Source organism: Silurus meridionalis, chromosome 11 (genome assembly GCF_014805685.1).
Source record: "Silurus meridionalis isolate SWU-2019-XX chromosome 11, ASM1480568v1, whole genome shotgun sequence".
NCBI lineage: Eukaryota > Metazoa > Chordata > Actinopteri > Siluriformes > Siluridae > Silurus > Silurus meridionalis.
In genome coordinates, this window is record NC_060894.1 from 8207796 (window position 1) to 8221010 (window position 13215).

General features: G+C 40.9%; 1 protein-coding gene across 2 annotated transcripts; it reads left to right on the top strand.

The window, feature by feature from the left end:
* Nucleotides 1-561: 561 nt before the first annotated feature.
* Nucleotides 562-12679, top strand: phf12a (PHD finger protein 12a). Of its 2 annotated transcripts, XM_046861277.1 has the most exons (16): nt 562-2826; nt 2947-3116; nt 3757-3938; nt 6996-7068; nt 7412-7817; nt 8100-8220; nt 8604-8736; nt 9008-9172; nt 9263-9406; nt 9575-10127; nt 10210-10314; nt 10430-10582; nt 10864-10962; nt 11065-11147; nt 11226-11364; nt 11449-12679. In XM_046861277.1, exons 2-16 carry the CDS (start codon nt 3051-3053, stop codon nt 11811-11813), a joined length of 2787 nt encoding a protein of 928 aa, XP_046717233.1. In that variant the 5' UTR covers nt 562-2826; nt 2947-3050; the 3' UTR covers nt 11814-12679. The 2 variants fall into 2 exon arrangements, with proteins under 2 accessions (XP_046717233.1, XP_046717232.1); XM_046861276.1 differs by having other exon boundaries at nt 562-3116.
* Nucleotides 12680-13215: the final 536 nt, after the last annotated feature.

Sequence of the window (13215 nt, forward strand, 5' to 3'; positions counted from 1 at the left end):
ATTAAAACAGAGGCTAGAAGCATGATATCTTCAGTCTCAAAAATGGTTGGCTTAGTTAAAGTGATTTACTAAATGACCAACATACATGTTGCAATATTAAATCATGCTGCAATACTAAATCAGATCATGCCATTTATTTAGAGAATGGTTACTACCGTATTTTTCGGACTATAAGGCGCTACTTTTTCCCACGTTTTGAACCCCGCGGCTTAAACAACCAAGCGGCTAATTTATGGATTTTTCCTGGGTTTTTTCCCGGTTTCACAAACTTCAAGCTGAAAAACTGAACCCCATAACATTAGACCAATTAAATTTCCGAACGGAAAGGAAAAAACGCACCTCACCTGTGTTTTGAGCTGAGTTGAGTGAGGGTGAAGGGAGAGCTTGCTTCTGGCATGCTATTCCCAAAATACCGCTATGCTCCAAAAGGAAGCTCAAAATATTTCACCAGTTACACCGTGTGTAACGTGTCTTTCGTTAAAGCCTGTGTAAAGTACATTAGTGTAGACACGGCTTATAGACAGGTGCGGCTTATTTATGTTAAATATACTAATATTTGTAATTTTGTAAAAAGTGGGTGCGGCTTATATATGCGCTATATAGTCCGGAAATTACGGTAGCTTAATAACAAAATATTGACCTTTCTAACTAATCAAAAAGTCATTGATGAATTTTGTTGGTTAATACTTTTAGTTTACATTTAATTATAACTTCTGGCTAGCTCTGGGTAATATGAAGAGGTAACAGTGCTTATAGAAGGGCTTCATCTTCACACTTAGATATCCACTGACAACAAACTAAAACTATAAATACGTTGTTCAGCATCACAGGCTGATGATGTTTTATTTAATTATTATTTTAACAATGTAATACAATTGCAAGTGATATTTAGGTAATACTCACTAAATAGAGACCTTGCTATGTGACTGAGAAAACTTGCTGCTAAAATAATTAGGTAAGGAACTGGTAGGTTTTCTGACCTGTTTGTCTAAAAGAAATTTAAAGTGTTGAGTGGAAAAATATTTAGTGTAAAGCTTTTAGGTTTCACTTGACATGAGCTAAATGATGATTGTTAGATTTTGCATAACTATCACCTACATTATTATAAAATGTAAACAGTTTAAACAGTATAAAATCTCTTGAACAGCAGCCACTGCTTACTCGTGTGCAATTTGTCTGAGCTGAACATGTAACACTAAGTCAAACAGTCTTGGCTATTTATCCTGACACTCACTTCCCCATTATCCACCACACTACAAACATCCTCATGTTATAATAACCCACGTCTGACGTCTTGTGCTTCTTCAATCAAAGTCTTCACTTTCTGCTCATCATGCGGCACCAAAGAAACGCAGAATTTGTTAAGATTTATTAGATGCACTTCAGGCATTTTATGTAATTAAATGCAGTAAAGAATCATAAACAGCATATCAACGATGAACATATTACTGCTCTTAAATGTATGAATAAGCAAGTGTACAGGTATTCCTAATAAAGTGGTCAACTGGAAAATGTATTCTAAATTGCCTATTATTTGGATATAATTTACAATTATAATAATATAACAATTTTATTTTTCATAAATAACTGAAGAATTCAGGAATTATCAAAAGTTATGTATTATAGATATCTTTTTATAAATAATATCTACTATTTCTCTGATTTCCAACCTTACACCAGTAATCAAGTGGAAACAGGTGGGTCTCTCTCTTGGGTAACGACAGTAAACTATGATTGAATTTGTTTCAAGCTTCCCATTGGTTTATCCTTGCGGCTACATCAGCCAATAAGAGAGCAGGGACATATAACGGTATAACGGAGCAGGAGCACAAAGGCACAACGGTGTCGAAAAAACGGCACGAAACCGAGAAATACGAGATTCAAAATGAGACAAACAAACTTCCCAGTAAAGCCAATAATCCTCAGACTGCGACTTTCTACAGAGTTATAAGGCAGGCATTAAAAGGGAGACGAAAACAAGAAAAAATGCTACCGCCGAGCCTTCTCAAAGATGGCTCCCAGAACGGAACGCACGACGCATGCTCAGAAGTCGTGTCGCGCGTGCGCGAACGCAGCCCTATGCCAATTTGCGCCAACTACGTCCAGAGGATGTGGCGAGCAGGCATTATTTTTATTCCACCCGCATTCTACGAGATCCCGCCTCCCGAAACACGATTGGCTGCCGCTTTGCAGTGACTGATTGGTAGACTAAATGAACGAAGGAAACCTTATCCAGTAACAGAGCAGATGACGGAACGGTAAAAGCCAATCAAAGCGAAGAAAGGAGGCGGTTCAGCCGTAATACGGGTGAGGAAGGAAAAAAAATTAACGCGCGAGCATCAGTGTTGTCGAGTTTGGATGCAACGGCGTTTCTTCATGACAACAATGATCTCCGCCGTTATCCGGGACGCGTCTATGGAGGAAACGGGCGATTATTAAAGCTCTAGTTTGCAGCTGAATCGTCGTGTTTCCCCACCACCACCGGAGCTGATGTTTTGTTTGTCGCATCATGGATGGGCCCGATTTGACGGCTTTATCCCGCGTCTGTGCTCGCTACGATCGGAGAAGGAGGAACAGGCGATACCCAGGCTAGGCCTCAGCTAGGCCAAACACTGCGGCGTGCGGATTTATTTATACAATTCGCCTTCTACCGCCTGACACCCATACAGCTGTTTTTGTAGCTGTTGCACAGCAAAACCATACGTTTACTTGGAAATTATTGCCTCCTGGACGGTTGAATTGTTTCATTGGGTCTGTTAGCCCCGCTGCTATGTGAAGATGGCCAAGTAATCAGTTAGCACAACATCGGCACTGGAACACGGACAGGGGAGTATTTCAACCTGCATAGGATTGTTTACATGTGCGCTTGTGCTTTTTTTTTTTTTTTTTTTATAAAGAAAACGTGGTTTTGGATACCTAAAGATCCTGGACTTTATTCGTTTGCAGAGGTTACAGGACTTCCACCCTCTTCCCCGAGGATCAGTATAATTGACTAGCTGCAATAGCTTAGCATTAGCCGATTGGACTGCTAAGCTCAGCTGAGTGAGTGAATGTGGGATAAAATGGAGACCCCAACTATAGTGTATGATCTGGACACCTCCGGCGGCCTCATGGAGGTGAGCAACCGAACAGAGGTTCACAGTGCATGATGTAGATGAGACGGGAGATGAGCAAGCGTGCACCGGAGCTTCGTGGTACCGGGCTCAGACGCTCGTTTGGCCGGTAGAGCTAGGACACACTTAGCTTATCTTGTAGCCGGCTAACCTTGCACATGCAAATAGGGCATCTACAGATACAGAATTTGCGTGCAGTTATTCATCGTGCAAGTTGAATTTTAAATTTGCGGTGACAACGAGTGCTTGAACAAATCAGGAATATAAGGAACGTTATGGCGTTCAGGCTAATGCTAAGTTAGGTGTTTTCGGGCCCAACAATGGTGGCTGACACGTCCCGACTCAAGCCAAGGAGGTTGACGCCATTATGTGTGTGTGTATATATATATATATATATATATATATATATATATATATATATATATATATATATATATATAGTAGATAGCTACAGTCGCGTTTGGACAGTTAGCATGAATGCTTATTATTTAAACATCTAATTATTAACCTAAACAAATGTGAACTATGACAAGCTTACATTTAACGAATAGAAAAAGTTCTGGGCCGGGAATTATATCTTTATATTTTCATGAGACTTTTTTATAAATAGTAAGTTTTGTCCGCTGGATTGTGCGTTGTACAGCAAATCCAGACTTTGCTCGCGCCGCCGAAGTCGGAAGAAGGCGAGAAGCGGAGCCGGAAGTTGGAGAGGAGCAGCAGGAGAGCAGGGCGCGCGACCAACCACGACACCTGCGACAGCTGCCGAGAGGGAGGCGATCTGCTGTGCTGCGACCACTGTCCCGCCGCCTTCCACCTGCAGTGCTGGTACACCCCCTACATACACAAATATTAATCATAAACTTAATAAATACATCAAAAACCTACTAAATTTGAGAGTACAAGTACGCAATGCATAACTATCTAATACACGGTCCCAGCAGTGGTTCTGGAGTCTACCCTGTCCTCTGGTTGTCTTCTCCCACTTTTACACCTGATTCTTTTGCTACCTGCTTCTGTTCTGTGGCCAACGCCATATAATCAAACAAAACCCAAACCAGGCCCTTGGGTGACGTGCAGAGCTCATAAAACTTCCTTGAAATCCAGCCAGGGGACAATGTTAACAAACCTTTGCTGAATGTGATCATGGAGACCAGACTTTTCTTTAAATCAGTGATCAATTAGTTGTATAAATGGCTAATTTTTGTGTCCCATCCAGTGTTTATCTGCCCAAATATCCAAAACAATATTTCTGTGTTTGTTCAGTTTGTGTGATAGGGTTCAGTTTACTCCCCCACAAATTTATTTGTATTTTTATTAGACACAGTTAGTGTCCGTTTGTTTTAGAGCCGAATAACACTCACTGTACTGCTGTAACATGCTTTAACATGGTACAATATATATTCATATATATTCCATAAACTGCACAATGAAAACAAACAGTTTGTAGAAAGTAAAAAAAAAGTTCACAACTAATCCATACTTTTCATGGCCTTTGTCCGGCTGCAATTATCGTTGCCGATGTGCCACAGTCAAATGTGTACGCGCTGCTGCTTTACGCCAGTAAATAAAAGTTGTGGCTTGACGTTAAATTTAAATCATGAGTTCTGGGAACAACAAGTTTTGCAAACAAATAGAGAAAAGGAAAATATTAGCAGCTCTTAATGTACTCAATCGAACACTTACTGTCAAGTGCCTGCTTATTACCACCACTCAAAAAGGAGTTTGGTGCAAATGGGCGCAAGATCACAAATATAGGTCAGGAATAAAATCTTGTGGTGTAGCACACACTCGGATACAGCACCTAGAATCAGGGGGCATAAAATTGTGACTTCCTGACCTAAAATATGCACATGAATATCTGTTCAAATTGAAAACAAACATAATGCCAGTTTGACTTGCTAGTGCCCTGATATCAACTTAATGTAAAACTCACCAATTTATCCAGAGTGTACATATCTTAGTTTGTTCCTTTTATGTAAATTTTCATATAGATAGCTGACACTAGTGCAAGTGAAATGCAAAGAATTTGAAATTGAAAAATAGGATACTTCAAGCTGCATGTGAATAAATATAGTAAAATCTGGACATGCAAAACAAGTGCTGTGGGGCCCTGATCTAAACTTAAAGCAGTATGTCAGCATGTTTATTTCCTTCACTGCGTACACTTTTCACCATGGCCAGTCATATGGTCACTGTGTTTGAATTTATTCAACCTCTCTCTGGGAAAGAAACTGTTGAACAACTAAGTTGACAATGAAAGATGTGAGCAAAGCTGAGAGGCTGGTTTGTTTGTACTGAAGGCCAGGCTGAGGAGAAGGCTTATATCGTTATTGACCACTAAAGTTCTTACAGATGTTGAGCAAGATGTTTAGAAAGCACAAACTATTCCCTCTGCTGGTTTGTAAGAACAGATGATGGTAATGGTTGAAATTGCTTGGTCAGGACTGTCAGTGTGCAACAGTGAGCTCCTTGACTTTTATATATATATATATATATATATATATATATATATATATATATATATATATATATATATATATATATATATATAATGAAAAAATAAATAAATAAAATGTTAATGGGGTGAATTTGTCTATATATCCATGAGCTCATGACTGGTTTAGCTGCACTCCATAAATAATCATTAACCATGGAGTCTGCATGCCTGGTAGCTAAATGTTCTGGCTTTAGCATGTATTCTAGCATTTCCAGTCCGGGAGGACAAAGAGAATAGGACGTTTATTTTGGATTTGTGATTTTTTCCACCATGACTACCTTATTGGAAATGCAGCCAGATGCTCTCCATAGAGCACTAAACAGACTTAAGATATGTTAAAGCTGTATGCACAGTTCTACTCGGTTACATTAATGGCAAATGGTTTTCAAACAGCATTCCAAGGTGAATTAGAATTAAACTGCCTTGTTGTATGTACTTGCTTGCTTATAAGTGAGCTAAACAAAATCATGTGGCTTTCAGGAGACATTCAATATTGAATCTATGCAGCATGCATTGTGTACTCTTGCTGGCTACAAACCGCCTAAGGCGTCACCTCCCTGTCATCGAGTTCAGCTCTTAGCCGTCCCACATTCGACTATCCAGTGTAGATGGGGTTGACCTTTAGAGGAGTACCCCTGCTGATTTGTATTAGAGCGGGCTGAGGACGAGGCACAGCTTTTGTTTTTGGTGGAGATTTGGTTTCAGTGTGCTGTGCATGTTAAAGATGGTTTTTACATTAAATGGTAAAACGAGAACATCTCTAACTTGAGCTGCAGATTTTAGAGTTAAATTGTTTTTGATGTGCCGTTAATTGCTATATCTAATGTAATGTACAATACGTACACAAAATGCTTTAGAGGCATTAGATAAGTATTGAAAACTTATGCTATGTGCATTCCAGATAGGGCCTGAGGATTAGAAAACAGAAGGCCTCTTTCTTGGAGAGCAACCTGGTTTTCCTGTGCTCACAAAGCTGTGTATTAAGATATCCTTGGAAGGATGGGGAAGTGAGAGCTCGTTTTTTTGTCTAAACACATGCTCCGCAAAAACGTTGTGTGTATGCTGGCCACATCTAACCCCAAGCCAATGTAAACCAGTTGGTTTTAAGATGGCAGGGCTGCTGGGTTAATGCTAACATAAGCTGGCTTTTCAGCATCAAGTGACTGCATAGGCCTAAAAATGGTTTTGTTTGGCCTGGTTGTCAGTTTTGTGTTGGCTCTTTGGAACCGTTTATAAAATCACATTCATTGTGATTTATTTTATTTGGTCACTAATTAATGTCAATTTCATGTTATTTCCATTATTATTACTGTCATTATTATTTGTAACTGCAAATAAGTGCACTGTTTCAAGATTTTAATTGCCATGTTGACTCTTTCTCACAGTAATCCGCCACTGAGCAGGGAAATGCTCCCCCCAGGCGACTGGATGTGCCATCGCTGCACAGTTCGCAAGAAGGTGAGGCTCAAGACAGGGGTATTTCTAGCTTAAACCCCTTGTTCAGTTTAGGTGTCTTGTAGGTGTCAGCCAGAACATTTCTACCAGAACTACTATTTAAAAGATATAGAATGTCTTTGTTTTAATTATCAGTATAAACAATAATAGAAAAGACCCACAAAGGTCAGAATAGGCAGAACATGCTCTCTGTAATGCAGTTCCAGTTTATCAGAAATATTATTTAAAATTCATTTGCAGTGTCGCTGCATTTAAAAAAAAAAAATAAATAAAGTATTTGACATTTTGACACATTAGCGAATCGATGGTCGAAACGTAGGATTAACTTTGCTGTATGTCTTTGCAGAAGCGAGAGCAGAAGAAAGAGCAAATCAATGGCCTCATGCAGGCCAAGCAGACTCCGTCCCCTGCTGCCGAGCTGGACCTGGGCACACTTCGCCTGGATCCCACCGTTGCTGGCACCGGCTTGCGGGCCGCTGTGGCTCAGGTGCGGCTTCTGGAAAGGAGACCGAGCAGCCGTCCAGCCACACCCACCTCTAATGCCTCCTCCACGGACACGCCCACACCCTCTGAGCACAATGACGTGGAGGAGGACCTGTTGGATGTGGAGGACGAGGCACAGGGTTCAGAGCCTGAGAGTGGGCCTTCTACACTCAAGAGGCCCTTTGACTTGCTGATCGCTGCTGCCATGCAGAGGAACCCTACGCAGTTCCAGCTACCCAACGACCTCACCTGTACTACCGCACTTCCAGGTAGGGCCCATGATGGTCCTGAGATATTTACTTCTATCATTACACAGAGCTGGGGTTTACTGGAGGATTAACACCGTTATTTACACTCTTACAGGCAGTTATTAAAGATAGTAAATGTAGTAAACTATACGTATAGCTACACAATATTAATTGTGTCGTGAAAAAAAGGTTTTTTGCTCAAATTCTACACAACACATTACGAATACTGTGTATTTCTGAATACGTGATATAATATTATCTATGCAATCATTTAAACACTGCCATATTCCAATGTCGTTTCAGGAACCAGTAAAAAGAGGAGGAAAGAGGAGACGACAGGGAAGAACGTGAAGCGGCCGCAACATGAGCTGGACCACTATGGACTCGTCCCACTGCCAGTCAAAGTGTGCTACACCTGCAGCAGGTAACGTCAACGTTTGGGAAGATTTTTGTCATGTTTTACTGCATTAGTTTGATTCTTTGGAGTTAGTTCTCAAAGCGATCAGCAGAAAGCCTTAAATGACCTCAAATTGCTTTGCGGTGATCGTAACCATAATTGCACGGAAAACTGTACAGCACCCAAAAGGAGCAAGAATGTGTACACTCTAGACTCTGCTTCTGCTTAAACCCAATTAGATGACTTTCTCTCTGTCCTTGGACATTAAAGTCAGATGGTCGTTGAAACTGAAAAGTATGCAAATGCCTGACGCAAAGTTGCTCACACTTTTGAAGCGACTCTTACCATTAACCACAACGAAATTAATACAAGTAGTAGTTTATCTGAGATAATAAATGGTTTTGTTGCAGGAGCTGTAGGCTGGCTCCATTGATCCAGTGTGATTATTGCCCCCTCTTGTTCCACATGGACTGCCTAGAGCCTCCGCTTACAGCCATGCCCACGGGCAGATGGATGTGTCCCAATCATATCGAGCACTTGGTGGTAAGATCACAGTAGGCTGCGCGGTTACAGTAAAAACACCAACGCTATTGAATTTAAACGGCAGTTATTAATATAAATAACAAATTCATGAGCCAAAACATTTGTTCACTTGTAGATGTTGTATAATAAATATACCGATTTTAATAAATTCAGATTCGAATTTAGTTTCTAATCATAATTTTAAAAAAGTTTGAATTCACACAATATGCATCAAATAGGTTTTAACACCTTGGCTTTTTTTTTTGTTTTATGTCTGATTGCTTAAATTCAGCTGAACCAGCGCAACCTGACTCTCAGCAACCGCTGCCAGCTATTTGACCAGTTTCAGGACCGCATTTCCCAGCATGCGGTAAAAGTTGACTTTCTCCAACGAATACACCGTCAGCATCCGCCTACGCGAAGAGCACCCCATATTTACTCCAAGAGAACGGTGAAGGTCAGGCCAAACATAAAGCAGAAAAATTTAAATCGTCGTAATCGGTTTGTGTTTGTTGTAACTGAAAGCAGACTAAACTTTTTTTGGAAGGTCCCAGATGCCATCAAGTCACAGTACAAGAGCCCACCTGCAATGATGCTGCCTGCTCGAATCCGGGACGGTGAGCTCATCTGCTCAGGCTTATCAGAAGCCTCCCCATCCTACCACTTAAGCAGTGATGATGAGCAACAGCAGGTATTGATCCTAAGCAAATTGTAATTTTGTATTATAAATGACTATAAAATTTTTTTAATATTGTTGTCCTAGTGGAATTTAGGCTAAACTGAGTCCAGATATGCAGTGTTATTTTTTTGTTGTTGGTTTTATTGTTGTCTATAAAATTTGACCGTCTTCACGTTTCAGTGGCTCAGGGACGTGATCTCGCTCCAGTGTAGCATCGTGCGCCATTTGTCTGCCAAGCAGACGTCACCCTCACCATGCGACTCTTCACAGGCAGGAAAGTCTGATATTAAGCAACCCGGATCCCAGAATTTGCATTCTTCCCACAGCTCAGACACAGCATCCTCTGGGAAAACATCAGAATCCCTCAGCCTTAACTCAGAGGAGCATAGAGTGTGTAGTTCCTGTGCTGAAAAGCCCTGCCAGAACTGCAGCACCAGCAACGGTCCTGTAGAACGGCCTGCCCACACCAACGGTAAATTTGGGCAGGTGTGTTCCACTGCCCCAGATGACTCGAACGTAACCCGTTCATACACTCCCTCTATCCTGGCTTTACCTAATCATGCCAGCCCTGTGCTCTTAAAGACTGAAGACTTAAATACCTGTGCTGCTACAGAATCCCTTCCTTCTGCTTGTGTTAAATTAGAGCCCACCCCCCCTCTCCCTCAAAGGGCTTCCCCAAGGTTGCTGCCAGGTAATGATGCAAGCTGCCAGGTGTCTTCGGTGCCCTCCTGTGGTGAGTCCCAGAACTGCATTAATTGAACTGGATTTTCTGTGCAATGACAGACCTCTCTATTAATCTATTTTATTTTCTGCAGATGGAAAAATTTCCGAGGATGCTGCAGCTCAAGGCAACAGGTCTGACCTGTTAAATTTGGGAGACTTGTCCAGCTGCCTACGAGGCATGATGAAGGGAACAGGGGGTGAGTGTGATGCCAAGCAGCAGTTCAACCATAAATGGGCTGCTTTTGTTTCAACGTTCTTTTATTTCTTTTATTTCTTTTTGTATTTTTTCACTAAAACGTGTTTTTCTGACAGACATCGAGCTGAACACGTTAGATGAACGGTTCATCAAACTCCTTGCGTGGCAGAGGATTCAGCAGCTCTTCGAGCCAAAAGCACTTCCAGTGCAGAGCGAAGCAAAGTTACCCAACATCCCCTCTGTCACGCAGCGAAGCCAGCACACTGAAGGTATTATACTTAATTTGCTTTTATTTTCATATATATATACATACATACACTACACATAACCTGTTTTGACACACAAACCCTCTCATCCACTGTCAGATTTACTGCACAACTTGTTTTTGCTTGCTTACCATCATTGTAATAAAATGGTATGATCCATACATTAAGTACTTGCAACACAATTCACTGGTTCCTGGGTTACTTACCAAGGTGCAGGAATCTTAGAAGTCCAATGTACTAAAGTATTTATGAATTAAGCACTCACTACATCTTTCTTCTCTCAGCGCAAAATAAAGAAGTTCAGGCAAGAGCGACGTTTTATCCTCTATCTGGGAAGGGAGCAGCAGTCAGCATGTGCTACAGAAGCCTTTACATTGGAACTGGTGATTCTCACTCCTAGCACAATCAATGTTTACAGTGGATACAGCACCACCAGACTGTTTTTGACCCCCACATTTCCTCTTCATCCTCCTCCTCCTCCCCAGGTGCTGACATGGACGTGTGCCTTATGAATTACGGCCATTGCAACTACGTATCGGGAAAACACGCCTGCATATTTTATGATGAGGTAACGGACATAAATGCTTGTATATTATATTATATAAGGTGCCGAAAGCCGGTATAGTGATATACAACTCTCTTTTAGAATACAAAGCAGTACGAATTGCTGAACTACAGTGAGCACGGGACAACGGTGGACAACGTGCTATACTCCTGTGACTTCTCTGAGAAAACAGGACCAAGTCCATCCAGTGGCTTGGTGTCCAAAGTGCAGAGCATCATTCGTGAGTTCTCCTTGCTGATTATCAATGTATAACAACACAATTTTCTTAGTTGCAGACTTTCCATTGTTTGGTATTCCTGTCCAGGTCGCTGTAAAAAGAGGAAGCAGGAAGAGGAGAAGGACAAGAAGTGTGGTGACAGTAGTGGAGTGATGAGCAGTCAAGCTGTAGACTCACAACTCCGGCCGTGTGGCTGCAAGGCGAGCGGCTCCAGTCTAATAGGTGGCAGCGGTGCGGGCTGGGAGGGCACAGCGCTCCTGCACCATGGCAGCCATGTCAAACTCGGCTGCCTGCAGTTTGTTTTCAGCATCACCGAATTCGCCAGCAAGCAGCCTAAAGAAGAAGGAGCAAGCAGCATTGTGTGTAGCCCCATCCAACAGGGGGAGCCACTGACTAAACCCACTGCCCAGATCCACCAAGTGCCAGTGCTGCACCATAACCCTGTTCCTTAGCCCCGCCCACCTCAGGTGCCAGTTGCGCCTCCTAACCAGCCTCGGAGCTCGGACTTGTACAAAACTACACACTCATTCGTAATTATTTAATTGTTCATATGTTTGCATGAGGTGAAGTCTCACTTTTTCTCCCCTCCGTCTCTTTCAGAAGCTCTGATTTTGTGGGAGAGTTGCACATTGAAACTTTTGTTTGTGTGTAAATGCAAATGTCCTGTTTTTAAAAGGGATCGCGTTCACTAAATAGCACGAACCAATGATCAAGCGAGAAGTTTCCACTTGTAAAGAAATCAGAGCACGTTCTATTTTGTGCCAGTAACAATAGTTTTTATATAAACACAACTTTTTCCATAAGAAAGAACCTTTTATTTACTCATTTTTATTTAAATGTTCTGTATTTGGAAGTATAGTAATGTTCTTGTTCCTTTTTCGCTACCTACACCGTAGCATTTTGAAATTCAGATGCGTGTTCACACACATGCGAATCCGCCTACACGTTGTATATATGTCTATGTATCCGTGTCTGTGTAATCCGTGTGAACACTGGGGCATCCACACACAAACACACCACCACCAGACAATAGGAATCCATTATGTACAGATCATAATGAGGGAAGCAGTGGGTTCTATGTATATAGAACTTTATTATTATTTTTTTTTATATTTGTACAGTGCTTCATTTGGTTGATGTTCTGTAGCTATCAAAGTGTTAAGTCCCTTTTTTCTTCAATACTGTAGTCATTATGTATATGTCTGTTTCAAAGAGATTTCATCAGAACAGTTTCTGACATACTCTGTTCTTACAATTTTGACCAGTCTGTTAAACAGTGTAAATATCTAAAGATTTTAAATAACATGCTTTAGAAACACTTTGGCTTGTGTTTTTAGTTTTTTTTTTTACAGCTGTATATCCTGATAGATAAGGTAAGATATAAAATATACTTTTCTTTTATACTCACACATTACACTGTTACAATAGTTTTTAATTTTTGTCAAACTGGGCTATTTTAAATTACACTGAGCTGAAAACAATCAACTGGTAGAAAAACAGGAAATAACAGGAACTTACTATTTTAGCAAGAAAAATAGGAAATAATTGTAGGATGAAATGCAGAATATACCCAGTTATCCAAAACAAAATCTTAATACTTATGTTCATAGCATGCCCTTCACAGTGTTAAAAGTGTTGAAATTAACCTGCAAGCTTTAAAGCATTTGTACAAAAGAACTGGAAACCTGTTGTTTTGTTACGATTTGTTATGATAGTCATAGAAACAGGAAAATCATATCTATTTTTGTTCTCTGTAACTTGAGAACAAAATACTCTTTCACCACCAGAGGGTGCTCTGTACCGTTTATAATGACCTGTTCTTAAAATTCTTCTTGCCAAAAATCACCTAATGGG

Excerpts from the sequence above, each read along its gene's own strand:
- phf12a (XM_046861276.1), top strand. The coding sequence starts at position 3,051 with ATGTGGGATAAAATGGAGACCCCAACTATAGTGTATGATCTGGACACC. Across the intron at positions 8,737-9,007 it reads ATCATATCGAGCACTTGGTG|CTGAACCAGCGCAACCTGAC; the intron begins GTAAGATCACAG and ends GCTTAAATTCAG. Across the intron at positions 10,315-10,429 it reads CATGATGAAGGGAACAGGGG|ACATCGAGCTGAACACGTTA; the intron begins GTGAGTGTGATG and ends TTTTTCTGACAG.